Source organism: Leuciscus leuciscus (assembly GCF_965113295.1).
Source record: "Leuciscus leuciscus genome assembly, chromosome: 8".
NCBI classification, from domain to species: Eukaryota; Metazoa; Chordata; class Actinopteri; order Cypriniformes; family Leuciscidae; genus Leuciscus; species Leuciscus leuciscus.
Genome location: NC_138732.1, coordinates 5,574,264 through 5,593,066, shown reverse-complemented (window position 1 = coordinate 5,593,066; position 18,803 = coordinate 5,574,264). Strand labels below are relative to the sequence as shown.

Genomic DNA, 18,803 nt, shown 5'->3' with positions numbered 1-18,803 from the left:
CTCTTTCATGTATTTTTATTGTAGTATATGAGTGACATTTTGACATCAGAGATGTACCATGAGTTAAGTTGTCTTCAAAATTATTTACTTTTTTTTTTTTGTCATATGGGCAGTTTTAAGTCATGAGGTATGATTCACAAATTGATGTGTTTTTACTTATTTAGGTATTTGTATTTTTCTCCCCCACTAGCTACTGGTTTGGATTTAAATAGATTAAAAGTTGATTGTTGGTTATCTTTAGAGGTAAGAAATCTAATTCCTGCTTAATTCTGTTGAATAAACCTTCTTTCTAGTTTTTATTTTTTTATTTTTTAGTATTAGTTTTAAATATTTTTTGGATCATTAGTAGGCTATGTGTCCGTGGATTCTGCTATTTGTAATATGATCTATGAATGTAATTTTTTTTAAGTAGTTTTACGTTTTCTCTCTTTGATGTCTCCTTTATGTATTGATGGTTTATAGATGGAATTAAAGTCGGATGACAGAAATATGCCATTAAGTGTAATTTTGCAAATGTCCATCAATGTCCATATATTCTGTTTGGAAATAGCATAGAGCTGGTTTTCCCTGCCGCTGTCCGTGGTGCTGCACTGGCGTTTACTCTTGGTGTTTGAGCGTGTTGCTCTCTCCTTTCCTGTATGATACCTCACACAACTCTATCCTGCTGCATCTTTTCTTTTCTTTTTTAATACTACACGAACTGTGGTCGTACTTCTCTCACACTCATCAGAAAATGTTGCTGCTGGCTTTTGTTTTGCTAAACAATTTTAAGTATATAACCAGAGTTCTTTATATGATGCGACACTTAATCCTGTCAAAAATATATATAATTTGTATGTAGTTTCTTCTTTTTAACTCACAGTGTCGCTGTTTACCTGCAAAACCATGTGTGTGTTCAGTACACATCTCTCCACCCTGTTTATGATGTCATACACAGTTTCAAGCTCGTCTTGTTATAGAAAATCGTCGACGGTGATCGAAGTACTATTTCAGACACTGGATTTATTTGTACACTTACGCTTCTTTTATATTTTACTTATATCTGGATTTAATTTCTGAAACATTTAAAATGTTCTGCTTTGCTGGCGAGATGTTTGGTCTTTTGTTCTTCGTGCTGATGGCGCACACCGCTTATGGAGACGTGAGCTATTCTTTCCCGGAGGAGATGAAACGCGGATCTGTGATTGGAAATATAGCAAAGGATCTCGGGCTCGATGTGAACAGATTGTCATCTCGTAAGGCTCGTATTGATACTGAAGGTAACAGAAAACGATACTGTGACATTAATGTGAATACTGGAGAACTGACCGTAGCGGAGAGAATCGACAGAGAGGAGATTTGTGGAAAGAAAGCTTCGTGTGTTCTTAAGCAAGAGCTCGTGCTGGAAAATCCTTTAGAGCTACATCGTTTTATTCTCAATATTGAGGACATAAATGATAATTCACCACAGTTTAAGGAAAGTGTTATAAAATTCGAAATACAGGAATCAGCGGTCAAAGGATCTCGTTATTTATTAGAAGAGGCTTACGATGCGGATATTGGCATGAATTCAGTGCAGTCATATACACTTCAAAATAATGACCATTTTGTTCTTAATGTGCTTACCAAGGCAAATGGGAAAACATATGGCGAGCTCGTTCTTAATAAAGAGTTGGATCGTGAGCATCAGAAAGAGGTGACTTTAATTCTCACTGCGGTAGACGGCGGGACTCCACCGAGATCAGGGACTGTAGCCATACACGTCACTGTGCTGGATGCTAATGATAATGCTCCAGTCTTTAGTCAGGCCGTCTATAAAGTCAGTCTGCCTGAAAATTCTCCTGTAGATACTGTAGTGGTGACAGTGAGTGCTACTGATGCTGACGAGGGACAAAATGGAGAAGTGATGTATGCATTTGGCCATTTACTTCAAAAGATCCTGCAATTATTTTTCATCGATGCAGTGTCTGGTGTAATTAAACTAACGGGTCCAATTGATTATGAAGAGGAGAGTACAATAGAACTTCCCATTCAAGCTAAAGATGGTCAAGGTTTAGCCAGTTATTCCACCGTAATAATAGATATTGTTGATGTTAACGATAACGCCCCTATGGTAATACTTAAATCTATTAACAGCCCCGTTCCTGAGAACGCGTTACCCGGTACAGAGGTTGGGATCATTAATGTTCAGGACAGAGACTCTGAGAATAACGGAAAGGTGCACTGCTCCATTCAGCAAAACGTCCCATTTAAACTCGTTCCTTCAATCAAAAACTACTATTCTCTGGTGACCACAGGTGAATTAGACCGCGAGCTGCTCTCTGATTATAATATTACAATCACTGCTACTGACGAGGGCTCTCCGTCTTTATCTTCCACTAAGAATATTCACTTGACTGTAGCTGACGTGAATGATAATCCACCTGTATTTGAGGAGCAGAATTACAGAGCTCATGTGCAAGAAAATAACAAACCGGGCTCCTCTATTTGTTCAGTATCAGCTACAGACCCGGACTGGAGACAGAATGGCACTGTAGTTTATTCTCTGTTGTCCTCTGATGTCAATGGCGCACCGGTGTCCTCCTTTCTATCCATTAACGGAGACACCGGGGTCATTCATGCCGTGAGGTCGTTTGATTACGAACAGCTGAAGAGTTTCAAAGTGCTCGTGTTAGCCAGAGACAACGGTTCTCCTCCTCTGAGCAGTAACGTGACCGTGAGTGTCTTCATATCGGATGAGAATGACAACTCCCCTCAGATATTATACCCCTCTCCGGAAGGAAACTCCTTCATGACCGAGATGGTTCCCAAAGCTGCGCAGGCGGGCTCCCTGGTCTCCAAGGTGATCGCCGTGGACGCGGATTCTGGACAGAACGCGTGGCTCTCGTATCACATTATTAAAGCGACTGATCCGGGACTTTTCACTATCGGTGTCCACAGCGGGGAGATCAGGACGCAGCGGGACATTTCTGAATCTGACAGCATGAAACAGAACCTTATTGTGTCCGTGAGAGATAACGGACAGCCCTCTCTCTCAGCCACGTGCGCGTTGTATTTACTCATTTCAGATAACTTGGCTGAAGTTCCAGAACTGAAAGACATGTCTCATGACGAGAGCAGCTCCAAACTGACGTTTTATTTGATCATCGCGCTGGTGTCCGTTTCCACTTTCTTCCTGACCTTCATCATCATCATCCTGGCCGTGAGGTTTTGTCGCAGGAGAAAGCCCAGACTGTTGTTTGATGGAGCTGTAGCCATTCCCAGCGCCTATCTCCCTCCAAATTACGCAGAGGTGGAGGGCGCGGGAACTCTCCGCAGCACTTACAATTATGACGCGTACCTGACCACGGGCTCGCGCACTAGTGACTTCAAGTTCGTCAGATCTTATAATGAGGGCACACTGACTGCTGACCTGACTCTGAAAAAGACCCAGTCCGCTGTGGATGATCTTGAAGGGCTTGATGCGGAAATCAACGATTCGTTTCAGGTAGGACTAACAAAGATTTTCTTATTTTTATTTTATATATAAAAAAAAAAGACTTTGTCTTTACAGAGTGGCAGTATCAAAAGGCTCTCTTGTTGAAAATATTGCTTGGCTTATTTAAGTGCTTTTTGTAGACATGAACATTTTTGAGCGTCAATTTGAAGACTGAAAACTAGCTACATTAAAACTTTTTAAATAATAGTTTTTTTTTGTTGTTTTTTTTTTTGTTGTTTTTTTTTGTTGTTTTTTTGCACGTGGTTCTCTTTATGCAAGTATTCTATAATATGTCACCTACAACGTGCACAAGCAATTTTGAAGCAAGTTTTTGGCTTTACTTTGGGATCTAGTAAAAAAAAAAAAAAAATGGCCAAATTGTGCAAACCTGATCTTTGCTTGTCGAGACGCATTTTCCTTAAATATAATGACTTTGATCATTACCACTTCCGAAACCCTGTTTAATCAGAATACTGTAGACAGGTACAGAGATTATTATGTGACCCAGGATAAAGGCATATACTGTGATCTCGCGCAATGTGGATAATTGATGTTTTCTAATTATTTTATTTACAGTTTTGCATTCCTATTGTTGTCTGTTATTTAAAATAATTTTATTTAGGGTTTAAATTATTTTCTTATTTCATTTTTTTTTTTTTTTTTTGATTTAGTAAGAATGACATATATCTGTTTGCTGTCCATGGTGCTGTACAGGCAGTGTCTGTTGCTGGTGAGGTTTTGCTCCTATGTAGGTCTCTAAGGTCTGTATACAGTCGTGTCTTTTACGAGTAGATGTTATAGAAATTGAGATGGTTCTGTTTTCACATCCTCAGAGAATGTTTGGTTGAGGGACTTGATGTGGACATGATTGATCCTTTTCAAATAGGACGAACGAAGTTTTTCTTTGAAAAGAATATGCTCTGCGATTACAGATTACATAATTTTGTATTTTGACAGACTGCTTTCACTAACAACTGACTCTTAAAATTTTGAAGTTCATTTTAAAGTCTGAGTTTCACGAGTCTTCGTTAACATGCTTTTTTATATTATTTTTGTCAGTAGCTAGGAACCCTTTATAGAACTGACATTGACATTGTGTAGAATTGATTGACCCTTTTAGCTGTTTTCAAATTGTCTTATTAATACCTCAATCTGCTATAAAATAGCATTTGAAGCCTAAATGGCAGTAAATTAAAATGCAATATGTGCATCTCTGGGTAATATTTTAGATTCAAAGAACTGTAAGTATTTTTATTTTTTGTTGTTTTTTAATGAGAGAAATCTGATATGTCTCGTTCTGTTAGCTTTTAAACTCATTTAAACTTGTATGTGACATCCGTAGCTGTGTCTCTCTACGTGGATTGTGCAGTTTGTAAATTAATCTGTAACAAAATGATGCTGTTTAGCGTTTTCCTCATCTTTGTCTTTATGTGATATTGGCTTATAAAAGCAATTTCGTATGTCAGCTACTTTTTAAACACTTTTTTAGTCTGGTTAGAAATTACATGGTTTTCGTGTTGCTGTCCGTGGTGCTGCAATGTCAATTACTCTTGTTTGGTGTTTTGCTCTTATGTAGCTCCTAACACTCTATCCCGCCAATCATCATCATCTTCTTCTTCTTCTTCTTCTTCTTCTTCTTCTTCTTCTTCTTCTTCTTCTTCTTCTTCTTCTTCTTCTTCCAGTAAGCCATCTACAAATATTGTGGTCGTGTCTATTACACTCGTCAGAGAATGTTGCTGCCGGCTGTTGTTTTGCTAAATAGTTTTACCTATAATCGACACTTAATTCTTTCAGAAATATGAATGTTGTGCAGTTTCTTCTTTTAACTCATAGTGTCGCTGTTCACCTGCAAAACAATGTGTGTCGTCTCTACACATCTCTCCACCCTGCTTCTGATGTCATACACTTGGGTTCGAGCTCGTCTCTGCATAAAATCATCGACGGAGACTGTTTGCTGCTAATACTGTGGCTATTATTCTACATTGAGTTTTATATTTGTGTTTTCTTTTACACGTTAAGTGCTGTATTGCTATATGCTGGTTAATATCTGAAGAATTTCAAAGGTTAATCTTTTATGCCGAGATGTTTGGCCTTTTGTTCTTCGTGCTGATGGCGCACACCGCTTATGGAGACGTGAGCTATTCTTTCCCGGAGGAGATGAAACGCGGATCTGTGATTGGAAATATAGCAAAGGATCTCGGGCTCGATGTGAACAGATTGCTATCTCGTAAGGCTCGCATTGATACTGAAGGTAACAGAAAACGATACTGTGACATTAATCTGAATACTGGAGAACTGACCGTAGCGGAGAGAATCGACAGAGAAGAGAATTGTGGAAAGAAAGCTTCCTGTGTTTTTAAGCAAGAGCTCGTGCTGGAAAATCCTTTAGAGCTACATCGTTTTATTCTCAATATTGAGGACATAAATGATAATTCTCCACAGTTCAAGGAAAGTGTTATAAAATTCGAAATACAGGAATCAGCAGACAAAGGATCTCGTTATTTATTAGAAGAGGCTTACGATGCGGATATTGGCATAAATTCAGTGCAGTCATATACACTTCAAAATAATGACCATTTTGTTCTTAATGTACTTACCAGGGCAAATGGGAAAAAATATGGAGAGCTCGTTCTTAATAAAGAGTTAGATCGTGAGCAGCAGAAAGAGGTGACTTTAATTCTCACTGCGGTAGACGGCGGGACTCCACCGAGATCAGGGACTGTAGCCATACACGTCACTGTGCTGGATGCTAATGATAATGCTCCAGTCTTTAGTCAGGCCGTCTATAAAGTCAGTCTGCCTGAAAATTCTCCTGTAGAGACTGTAGTGGTGACAGTGAGCGCAACTGATGCTGACGAGGGACAAAATGGACAAGTGACGTATGCATTTGGCCATTTACTTCAAAAGATCCTGCAATTATTTTTCATCGATACAGTGTCTGGTGTAATTAAACTAACGGGTCCAATTGATTATGAAGAGGAGAGTACGATCGAACTTCCCATTCAAGCTAAAGATGGTCAAGGTTTAGCCAGTTATTCCACCGTATTAATAGATATTTTTGATGTTAACGATAACGCCCCTATAGTAACACTTAAATCTCTAAACAGCCCCGTTCCCGAGAACGCGTTACCCGGTACAGAGGTTGGCATCATTAATGTGCAGGACAGAGACTCTGAGAATAACGGACAGGTGCGCTGCTCCATTCAGCAAAACGTCCCCTTTAAACTCGTTCCTTCAATCAAAAACTACTATTCTCTGGTGACCACAGGTGAATTAGACCGCGAGCTGCTCTCTGATTATAATATTACAATCACTGCTACTGATGAGGGCTCTCCGCCTTTATCTTCCACTAAGAATATTCACTTGACTGTAGCTGACGTGAATGATAATCCACCTGTATTTAAGGAGCAGAATTACAGAGCTCATGTGCAAGAAAATAACAAACCGGGCTCCTCTATTTGTTCAGTATCAGCTACAGACCCGGACTGGAGACAGAATGGCACTGTAGTTTATTCTCTGTTGTCCTCTGATGTCAATGGCGCACCGGTGTCCTCCTTTCTATCCATTAACGGAGACACCGGGGTCATTCATGCCGTAAGGTCGTTTGATTACGAACAGTTGAAGAGTTTCAAAGCGCTCGTGTTAGCCAGAGACAACGGTTCTCCTCCTCTGAGCAGTAACGTGACCGTGAGTGTCTTCATATCGGATGAGAATGACAACTCCCCTCAGATATTATACCCCTCTCCGGAAGGAAACTCCTTCATGACCGAGATGGTTCCCAAAGCTGCGCAGGCGGGCTCCCTGGTCTCCAAGGTGATCGCCGTGGACGCGGATTCTGGACAGAACGCGTGGCTCTCGTATCACATTATTAAAGCGACTGATCCGGGTCTTTTCACTATCGGTGTCCACAGCGGGGAGATCAGGACGCAGCGGGACATTTCTGAATCTGACAGCATGAAACAGAACCTTATTGTGTCCGTGAGAGATAACGGACAGCCCTCTCTCTCAGCCACGTGCGCTTTGTATTTACTCATATCAGATAACCTGGCTGAAGTTCCAGAACTGAAAGACATGTCTCATGACGAGAGCAGCTCCAAACTGACGTTTTATTTGATCATCGCGCTGGTGTCCGTTTCCACTTTCTTCCTGACCTTCATCATCATCATCTTGGCCGTGAGGTTTTGTCGCAGGAGAAAGCCCAGACTGTTGTTTGATGGAGCTGTAGCCATTCCCAGCGCCTATCTCCCTCCAAATTACGCAGAGGTGGAGGGCGCGGGAACTCTCCGCAGCACTTACAATTATGACGCGTACCTGACCACGGGCTCGCGCACTAGTGACTTCAAGTTCATCAGTTCTTATAATGAGGGCACACTGACTGCTGACCTGACTCTGAAAAAGACTCAGTCCGCTGTGGATGATCTTGAAGGGCTTGATGCGGAAATGAACGATTCCTTTCAGGTAGGACTTACAAAGTATTTATGTTTTAATGGTCTGGGCTTCCATATTAAATGTGTATTTGCGTTCAAAGTTGACCGCTTTGATTGGCAACAGGCTCTTAAAAATATCACGTGGAGATTTTCTGAGGGTGAAGTTGATGTCAGAAAAGTAGCTACATTAATTGGTATCTTTATAAATACTTTTTAGATTTTCTGGTCATAAGTTATAAATTGTAAGTCAAGAATGCTTGGTTCACGAATTAATTCACGAATCTAGTTTTACGTATTAGCGTTTTTATTTTTATTTTTTCTTGTCGTTTTCCTTTCTGTTTCTCTGCCTCTAATCTTTCTAAAGTCAAAGAACTTTCTTCTTCCTTTTGGAAGTGTATATATATGTATTATTATTATTATATATTTTTTTTTTTATCTGAGTAACTCTAATAACGACGTCTTTTTCCCTTGATTCTCGGTTTTAAGTCATGCGATATGGCTTGCCTCTGTGTATTATCATCATCATGTTTATTACCGTTTTTTATTGGTGACTGAGGCCTTGATATCGAAAGGATTAACGACATTTGCAAATTATTTAGAAAGTTAAACAATTTAATAATGGAACTTGTTTGAACTTTTTTCATGTTAATTTGCTTTTAAATTCTTGAATTATTTCTGCCTTCTCTGTAACGAGAAGTACTTTCTCTAACAAGAAAGTACTTTTTAGAAATAACTCTGTAACTTTTGCATTAGGCTACTTTCATCATGGTGTCCTTAATATTACATTTTTAGAAGCTTCATTTACGTAGACTTAATTACACAAACTTTTAAAAGACCTGTGTGGCGTTAACTTGCCTATGAAATACAGTTATTGGAGTGCAGGACAGTGTATCGTGTTTTTATGTATTACTAGCACAGTCTATCTTTTAACAATGGTTTGATTTACAGATTTTATGTGTATTTGTGTTCTAAACTGAGTGCTTTCTTTGGCAGCAGACTCTGTTCTTGGCAGAACTTTTGTCGCTTTCATGTACTTTTATTGTATATGAGTGACATTTTGACATCAGAGATGTACCATGAGTTAAGTTGTCTTCAGATAGATTTATTTATTTATTTATTTATTTATTTATTTATTTATTTATTTATTTATTTATTTATTTATTTATTTATTTATTTATTTATTTATTTATTATTATTATTTTTTGGTCATGTGGTCAGTTTTAAGTCATGAGGCATGATTCACAAATTGATGTGTTTTACTTATTTAGGTACTTGTATTTTTCTCCCCACTAGCCACTTTTTGGGATTTAAATAGGTTAAAAGTTGATTGTTGGTGATCTTTAGAGATCAGAAATCTAATTTCTGCTTAATTCTGTTGAATAAACCATCTGTCTAGCTTTTTTATTTATATTAGCTTTCATATTTTTTTAGATTATTAGTAGGCTATGTTTCCGTGGATTCTGATATTTGTAATTGAATCTATGAATGTTGATACTTTAAGTAGTTTGACGTTTTCTCTCATGATGTCTCCTTTATATATTGATGGTTTATAGATGGAATTAAAGTCTGATGACAGAAATATTCCATTTAAGTGTAATTTTGTAAATGTCTTTGTAGTCTGTTTGGAAATAGCATAGAGCTGGTTTTCCCTGCCGCTGTCCGTGGTGCTGCACTGGCGTTTACTCTTGGTGTTTGAGCGTGTTGCTCTTTCCTTTCCTATATTATACCTCACACCACTTTATCAGGCTATAGCTTTTGTTTATTGTTTTAATACTACACGTACTGTGGTCGTATTTATCGCACACTCTTCATAAATGTTGCTGCTGGCTTTTGTTTTGCTAAACAATGTTAAGTATATAACAAGAGTTATTTATATGATCCGACACTTAATCCTGTCAAAAATGTATAGAATTTGTATGTAGTTTCTTCTTTTTTACTCACAGTGTCGCTGTTTACCTGCAAAACCATGTGTGTGTTCAGTACACATCTCTCCACCCTGCTTCTGATGTCATACACAGTTTCAAGCTCGTCTTGTTATAGAAAATCGTCGACGGTGAGCGAAGGACTATTTCAGACATTAGATTTATTTGTACAATTATGCTTCTTTTACATGTTACTTGTATATCTGGTTTTAATTTCTGAAACATTTTAAATGTTCTGCTTTGCTGGCGAGATGTTTGGCCTTTTGTTCTTCGTGCTGATGGCGCACACCGCTTATGGAGACGTGAGCTATTCTTTCCCGGAGGAGATGAAACGCGGATCTGTGATTGGAAATATAGCAAAGGATCTCGGGCTCGATGTGAACAGACTGTCATCTCGTAAGGCTCGTATTGATACTGAAGGTAACAGAAAACGATACTGTGACATTAATCTGAATACTGGAGAACTGACCGTAGCGGAGAGAATCGACAGAGAAGAGATTTGTGGAAGGAAAGCTTCGTGTGTTATTAATCAGGAAATGGTGCTGGAAAATCCTTTAGAACTACATCGCTTTATTCTCAATATTGAGGACATAAATGATAATTCACCACAGTTCAAACAAAGTGTAATAAAATTCGAAATACGGGAATCAGCAGACAAAGGATCTCGTTATTTATTAGATGAGGCCCACGATGCAGATATTGGTATGAATTCAGTGCAGTCATATACACTTCAAAATAATGACCATTTTATTCTGAGTGTCCTTACGGAGGCAAATGGAGGGAAATATGGCGAGCTCGTTCTTAATAAAGAGTTGGATCGTGAGCAGCAGAAAGAGGTGACTTTAATTCTTACTGCGGTAGACGGCGGGACTCCACCGAGATCAGGGACTGTAGCCATACACGTCACTGTGCTGGATGCTAATGATAATGCTCCAGTCTTTAGTCAGGCCGTCTATAAAGTCAGTCTACCTGAAAATTCTCCTGTAGATACTGTAGTGGTGACAGTGAGCGCTACTGATGCTGACGAGGGACAAAATGGAGAAGTGACCTATGAATTTGGTCATTTACCAGAAAGCCATCTGGAAATGTTCTACCTTGATGCATTGTCTGGTGAAATTAAACTAAGACGGTTCTTTGATTATGAGGAGGAGAGTTCAATTGAGCTGCCCATTCAAGCTAAAGATGGTCAAGGGTTAGCTAGTAGATGCACTGTAGTAATAGATGTTACTGATGTCAATGATAACAGCCCTATAATAGTGATTAGTTCTCTTAACAGCCCCGTTCCCGAGAACGCGTTACCCGGTACAGAGGTTGGCATCATTAATGTGCAGGACAGAGACTCTGAGAATAACGGACAGGTGCGCTGCTCCATTCAGCAAAACGTCCCATTTAAACTCGTACCTTCAATCAAAAATTACTATTCTCTGGTGACCACAGGTGAATTAGACCGCGAGCTGCTCTCTGATTATAATATTACAATCACTGCTACTGATGAGGGCTCTCCGCCTTTATTTTCCACTAAGAATATTCACTTGACTGTAGCTGACGTGAATGATAATCCACCTGTATTTGAGGAGCAGAATTACAGAGCTCATGTGCAAGAAAATAACAAACCGGGCTCCTCTATTTGTTTAGTATCAGCTACAGACCCGGACTGGAGACAGAATGGCACTGTAGTTTATTCTCTGTTGTCCTCTGATGTCAATGGCGCACCGGTGTCCTCCTTTCTATCCATTAACGGAGACACCGGATACATTCATGCCGTGAGGTCGTTTGATTACGAACAGATGAAGAGTTTCAAAGTGCTCGTGTTAGCCAGAGACAACGGTTCTCCTCCTCTGAGCAGTAACGTGACCGTGAGTGTCTTCATATCGGATGAGAATGACAACTCCCCTCAGATATTATACCCCTCTCCGGAAGGAAACTCCTTCATGACCGAGATGGTCCCCAAAGCTGCGCAGGCGGGCTCCCTGGTCTCCAAGGTGATCGCCGTGGACGCGGATTCTGGACAGAACGCGTGGCTCTCGTATCACATTATTAAAGCGACTGATCCGGGACTTTTCACTATCGGTGTCCACAGCGGGGAGATCAGGACGCAGCGGGACATTTCTGAATCTGACAGCATGAAACAGAACCTTATTGTGTCCGTGAGAGATAACGGACAGCCCTCTCTCTCAGCCACGTGCGCGTTGTATTTACTCATATCAGATAACTTGGCTGAAGTTCCAGAACTGAAAGACATGTCTCATGACGAGAGCAGCTCCAAACTGACGTTTTATTTGATCATCGCGCTGGTGTCCGTTTCCACTTTCTTCCTGACCTTCATCATCATCATCCTGGCCGTGAGGTTTTGTCGCAGGAGAAAGCCCAGACTTTTGTTTGATGGAGCTGTGGCCATTCCCAGCGCCTATCTCCCTCCAAATTACGCAGAGGTGGAGGGCGCGGGAACTCTCCGCAGCACTTACAATTATGACGCGTACCTGACCACGGGCTCGCGCACTAGTGACTTCAAGTTCATCAGATCTTATAATGAGGGCACACTGACTGCTGACCTGACTCTGAAAAAGACTCAGTCCGCTGTGGATGATCTCGAAGGACTTGATGCGGAAATGAACGATTCCTTTCAGGTAGGACTAACAAAGTATTTATGTTTTAATGGTCTGGGCTTTTTTAAAAAAAAATTTATGGTCTGGGATTACATATAAAATATTTGTGTACAAAGTAACCGCTTTGATTGGCAACAGACTCTTTAAAAGATCACGTGAAGATTTTCTGAGGGTAGCTATATTAATGGTAGCCTATGTTTATACATACTTTTTTAGATTTTCTGGTCATAAGTTATAAATTGTAAGTCAAGAATGCTTGGTTCACGAATTAATTCACGAATCTAGTTTTATATATTAGCGTTTTTATTTTTATTAATTTTTTTCTTGTCGTGTTCCTTTCTTTTTCCCTGGCTCTAATCTTTCTAAAGTCAAAGAACTTTCTTCGTCTTTCTGGAAGGTTTTTTTTTTTTTTTTTTTTTGGTTATCTGAGTCAGCATGCTCTCTGATAACGACGTCTTTTTTCCTTGATTCTCGGTTTTAAGTCATGCGATATGGCTTGTCTCTGTGTATTATCATCATCATGTTTCATTACCGTTTTTTATTGGTGACTGAGGCCTTGATATCGAAAGGATTAACGACATTAGCAAATTATCTAGAAAATCAAAACAATTTAATAACGGAACTTATTTGAACTTTTTTTCATGTTAATTTGCTTTTAAATTCTATAATTCTTTCTGTCTTCTCTGTAACGTAACAAGTAAGTACTTTTTAGAAATTATTCTGTAACTTTTGCATTAGGCTACTTTCATCAGTGTCTTTAATATTACATTTTTAGCAGCTTCATTTACGTAGACTTCATTACACAAACTTTTAAAAAGCTTGTGTGGCGTTAACTTGCGTATGAAATACAGATATTGGAGTGCAGGACAGTGTATCGTGTTTTTATGTATTACTAGCACAGTCTTTCTTTTAACAATGGTTTGATTTACAGATTTTATGTGTATTTGTGTTCTAAACTGAGTGCTTTCTTTGGCAGCAGACTCTGTTCTTGACAGATCTTTTGTCTCTTTCATGTACTTTTATTGTAGTATATGAGTGACATTTTGACATCAGAGATGTACCATGAGTTAAGTTGTCTTCAAATTTTTTAATTTTTTAATTTTTTTGTGGTCAGTTTTAAGTCATGAGGCATGATTCACAAATTGATGTGTTTTACTTATGTAGGTACTTGTATTTTTCTCCCCACTAACTACTTTTTTGGATTTAAATAGGTTAAAAGTTGATTGTTGGAGATCTTTAGAGTTCAGAAATCAAATTTCTGCTTAATTCTGTTGAATAAACCATCTGTCTAGCTTTTTTATTTATATTATCTTTCATATTTTTTTTAGATCATTATAGGCTATGTTTACGTGGATTCTGATTTTTGCATTTGAATCTATGAATGTTGATATTTTAAGTAGTTTGACGTTTTCTCTCATCGATGTCTCCTTTTTATATTGATGGTTTATAGATGGAAATTAAAGTCTGATGACCGAAATATGCCATTTAAGTGTAATTTTGTAAATGTCTTTGTAGTCTGTTTGGAAATAGCATAGAGCTGGTTTTCCCTGCCGCTGTCCGTGGTGCTGCACTGGCGTTTACTCTTGGTGTTTGAGCGTGCTGCTCTCTCTTTTCCTGTATTATACCTCACACAAATCTATCCTGTTGTATCTTTTCTTTTCTTTTTAATACTACACGTACTGTGGTCGTATTTCTCTCACACTCATCAGAAAATGTTGCTGCTGGCCTTTGTTTTGCTAAACAATTTTAAGTATATAACCAGAGTTCTTTATATGATGCGACACTTAATCCTGTCAAAAATATATATAATTTGTATGTAGTTTCTTCTTATTTACTCACAGTGTCGCTGTTTACCTGCAAAACCATGTGTGTGTTCAATACACATCTCTCCACCCTGCTTCTGATGTCATACACAGTTTCAAGCTCGTCTTGTTATAGAAATTCGTAGACGGTGAGCGAAGGACTATTTCAGACATTAGATTTATTTGTACAATTATGCTTCTTTTACATGTTACTTGTATATCTGGATTTAATTTCTGAAACATTTTAAATGTTCTGCTTTGCTGGCGAGATGTTTGGCCTTTTGTTCTTCGTGCTGATGGCGCACACCGCTTATGGAGACGTGAGCTATTCTTTCCTGGAGGAGATGAAACGCGGATCTGTGATTGGAAATATAGCAAAGGATCTCGGACTCGATGTGAACAGACTGTCATCTCGTAAGGCTCGCATTGATACTGAAGGTAACAGAAAACGATACTGTGACATTAATCTGAATACTGGAGAACTGACCGTAGCGGAGAGAATCGACAGAGAAGAGATTTGTGGAAAGAAATCTTCATGCGTTATTAAACAAGAGCTCGTGTTGGAAAATCCTTTAGAACTACACCGCTTTATTCTCAACGTTGAGGACATCAATGATAATTCACCACAGTTCAAACAAAATGTAATCAAATTTGAAATACGGGAATCAGCGGTTAAAGGATCTCGTTATTTATTAGATGAGGCCCACGATGCGGATATTGGAATGAATTCAGTGCAGTCATATACACTTCAAAATAATGACCATTTTATTCTGAGTGTCCTTACGGAGGTAAATGGAGGGAAATATGAAGAGTTGGTTATTAATAAAGAGTTGGATCGTGAGCAGCAGAAAGAGGTGACTTTAATTCTCACTGCGGTAGACGGCGGGACTCCACCGAGATCAGGGACTGTAGCCATACACGTCACTGTGCTGGATGCTAATGATAATGCTCCAGTCTTTAGTCAGGCCGTCTATAAAGTCAGTCTGCCTGAAAATTCTCCTGTAGATACAGTAGTGGTGACAGTGAGCGCTACTGATGCTGACGAGGGACAAAATGGAGAAGTGACTTATGAATTTGGTCATTTACCAGAAAGCCATCTGGAAATGTTCTACCTTGATGCATTGTCTGGTGAAATTAAACTAAGACGGTTCTTTGATTATGAGGAGGAGAGTTCAATTGAGCTGCCCATTCAAGCTAAAGATGGTCAAGGGTTAGCTAGTAGATGCACTGTAGTAATAGATGTTACTGATGTCAATGATAACAGCCCTATAATAGTGATTAGTTCTCTTAACAGCCCCGTTCCCGAGAACGCGTTGCCCGGTACAGAGGTTGGCATCATTAATGTTCAGGACAGAGACTCTGAGAATAACGGACAGGTGCGCTGCTCCATTCAGCAAAACGTCCCGTTTAAACTCGTACCTTCAATCAAAAACTACTATTCTCTGGTGACCACAGGTGAATTAGACCGCGAGCTGCTCTCTGATTATAATATTACAATCACTGCTACTGATGAGGGCTCTCCGCCTTTATCTTCCACTAAGAATATTCACTTGACTGTAGCTGACGTGAATGATAATCCACCTGTATTTGAGGAGCAGAATTACAGAGCTCACGTGCAAGAAAATAACAAACCGAGCTCCTCTATTTGTTCAGTATCAGCTACAGACCCGGACTGGAGACAGAATGGCACTGTAGTTTATTCTCTGTTGTCCTCTGATGTCAATGGCGCACCGGTGTCCTCCTTTCTCTCCATTAACGGAGACACCGGGGTCATTCATGCCGTGAGGTCGTTTGATTACGAACAGATGAAGAGTTTCAAAGTGCTCGTGTTAGCCAGAGACAACGGTTCTCCTCCTCTGAGCAGTAACGTGACCGTGAGTGTCTTCATATCGGATGAGAATGACAACTCCCCTCAGATATTATACCCCTCTCCGGAAGGAAACTCCTTCATGACCGAGATGGTTCCCAAAGCTGCGCAGGCGGGCTCCCTGGTCTCCAAGGTGATCGCCGTGGACGCGGATTCTGGACAGAACGCGTGGCTCTCGTATCACATTATTAAAGCGACTGATCCGGGACTTTTCACTATCGGTGTCCACAGCGGGGAGATCAGGACGCAGCGGGACATTTCTGAATCTGACAGCATGAAACAGAACCTTATTGTGTCCGTGAGAGATAACGGACAGCCCTCTCTCTCAGCCACGTGCGCGTTGTATTTACTCATATCAGATAACTTGGCTGAAGTTCCAGAACTGAAAGACATGTCTCATGACGAGAGCAGCTCCAAACTGACGTTTTATTTGATCATCGCGCTGGTGTCCGTTTCCACTTTCTTCCTGACCTTCATCATCATCATCCTGGCCGTGAGGTTTTGTCGCAGGAGAAAGCCCAGACTGTTGTTTGATGGCGCTGTAGCCATTCCCAGCGCCTATCTCCCTCCAAATTACGCAGAGGTGGAGGGCGCGGGAACTCTCCGCAGCACTTACAATTATGACGCGTACCTGACCACGGGCTCGCGCACTAGTGACTTCAAGTTCGTCAGATCTTATAATGAGGGCACACTGACTGCTGACCTGACTCTGAAAAAGACTCAGTCCGCTGTGGATGATCTTGAAGGACTTGATGCAGAAATGAGCGAGTCGTTTCAGGTAGGACTAACAAAGTATTTATGTTTTAATGGTCTGAACGCAAATACACATTTAATATGGAAGCCCAAAGTTTAACTTTGATTGGCAACAGGCTCTTAAAATGATCACGTGGAGATTTTCTGAGGGCGAAGTTGATGTCAGGAAAGTAGCTATATTAATGGTATGTTTATAAATACTTTTTTAGATTTTCTGGTCATAAGTTATAAATTGTAAGTCAAGAATGCTTGGTTCACGAATTAATTCACGAATCTAGTTTTACATATTAGCGTTTTTATTTTTATATTTTTTTCTTGTCGTTTTCCTTTCTTTTTCCCTGCCTCTAATCTTTCTAAAGTCAAAGAACTTTCTTCGTCTTTCTGGAAGGTTTTTCTTATTTATTTTTATTATTATTATTTTTTTTTTTGGTTATCTGAGTCAGCATGCTCTCTGATAACGACGTCTTTTTTCCTTGATTCTCGGTTTTAAGTCATGCGATATGGCTTGTCTCTGTGTATTATCATCATCATGTTTATTACCGTTTTTTATTGATGACTGAGGCTTTGATATCGAAAGGATTAACGACATTTGCAAATTATTTAGAAAATTAAAACAATTTAATAACGGAACTTGTTTGAACTTTTTTTCATGTTAATTTGCTTTTAAATTCTATAATTCTTTCTGCCTTCTCTGTAACGTAACAAGCAAGTACTTTTTAGAAATTATTCTGTAACTTTTGCATTATGCTACTTTCATCAGTGTCTTTAATATGACATAGCAGCTTAATTTACGTAGACTTCATTACACAAACTTTTAAAAAGCTTGTGTGGCGTTAACTTGCCTATGAAATACAGTTATTGGAGTGCAGGACAGTGTATCGTGTTTTTATGTATTACTAGCACAGTCTTTCTTTTAACAATGGTTTGATTTACAGATTTTATGTGTATTTGTGTTCTAAACTGAGTGCTTTCTTTGGCAGCAGACTCTGTTCTTGACAGATCTTTTGTCTCTTTGACATTTTGACATCAGAGATGTACCATGAGTTAAGTTGTCTTCAAATTTATTTACTTTTTTTTGACTTTTTTTTTTATGTGGTCAGTTTTAAGTCATGAGGCATGATTCACAAATTGATGTGTTTTACTTATGTAGGTAGGCCTACTTGTATTTTTCTCCCCACTAACTACTTTTTTGGATTTAAATAGGTTAAAAGTTGATTGTTGGTGATCTTTAGAGTTCAGAAATCAAATTTCTGCTTAATTATGTTGAATAAACCATCTGTCTAGCTTTTTTATTTATATTATCTTTCATATTTTTTTAGATCATTAGTAGGCTATGTTTCCGTGGATTCTGATATTTGCAATTGAATCTATGAATGTTGGTATTTTAAGTAGTTTGACGTTTTCCCTCATCGATGTCTCCTTTATATTTTGATGGTTTATAGATGGAAATTAAAGTCTGATGACCGAAATATGCCATTTAAGTGTAATTTTGTAAATGTCTTTGTAGTCTGTTTGGAAATAGCATAGAGCTGGTTTTCCCTGCCGCTGTCCGTGGTGCTGCACTGGCGTTTACTCTTGGTGTTTGAGCGTGCTGCTCTCTCTTTTCCTGTATTATACCTCACACAACTCTATCCTGCTGTATCTTTTCTTTTCTTTTTTAATACTACACGTACTGTGGTCGTATTTCTCTCACACTCTTCAGAAAATGTTGCTGCTGGCCTTTGTTTTGCTAAACAATTTTAAGTATATAACCAGAGTTCTTTATATGATGCGATATATATATATATATTGGGTTTACAGAGTTCTTTCATTGGTAAAAAAAAAAAAGAAAAAAGTTATCTTGCTGAACAGATTACGTGACTCATTCAAGTGCTTTTTGTAGATTTGAAAATGTTTGATGGTCAGTTTTAGATCTGAAAAGTAGGTATACTTTAAAACTTATTTTTACATTTATTTCCCCACGTTGATC

General features: G+C 39.0%; 3 protein-coding genes across 8 annotated transcripts in view; all 3 read left to right on the top strand.

The window, feature by feature from the left end:
• Positions 1-18,803, top strand: part of LOC309503986 (protocadherin gamma-A11-like) — a gene marked incomplete at its 5' end in the record, with an annotated part of 186,772 nt that overhangs the window by 34,665 nt on the left and 133,304 nt on the right. Inside the window, one exon of one of the 6 annotated variants that reach the window (XM_082176890.1) lies at positions 447-3,466. The exons of 3 other annotated variants lie outside the window; for them this stretch is intronic. In XM_082176890.1, coding sequence (XP_082033016.1) covers positions 1,070-3,466 — 2,397 coding nt within the window. Of the gene's footprint in view, positions 1-446; positions 3,467-5,364; positions 7,916-9,801; positions 12,434-18,803 lie in introns of those variants that run through there. 2 more of the 6 variants (XM_082176895.1, XM_082176889.1) reach the window with 2 other exon arrangements.
• Positions 1-18,803, top strand: part of LOC309504013 (protocadherin beta-15-like) — a 65,714-nt gene that overhangs the window by 26,662 nt on the left and 20,249 nt on the right. The window lies entirely within an intron of this gene.
• On the top strand, positions 14,381-17,143 carry LOC309504006 (protocadherin beta-15-like). The gene has a single exon (XM_082176959.1). It carries the CDS (start codon positions 14,463-14,465, stop codon positions 16,932-16,934), a length of 2,472 nt encoding a protein of 823 aa, XP_082033085.1. The 5' UTR covers positions 14,381-14,462; the 3' UTR covers positions 16,935-17,143.

What these genes read in the sequence shown, in the direction of transcription:
- LOC309504006 (XM_082176959.1), top strand. Translation starts at nt 14,463, where the DNA reads ATGTTCTGCTTTGCTGGCGAGATGTTTGGCCTTTTGTTCTTCGTGCTG.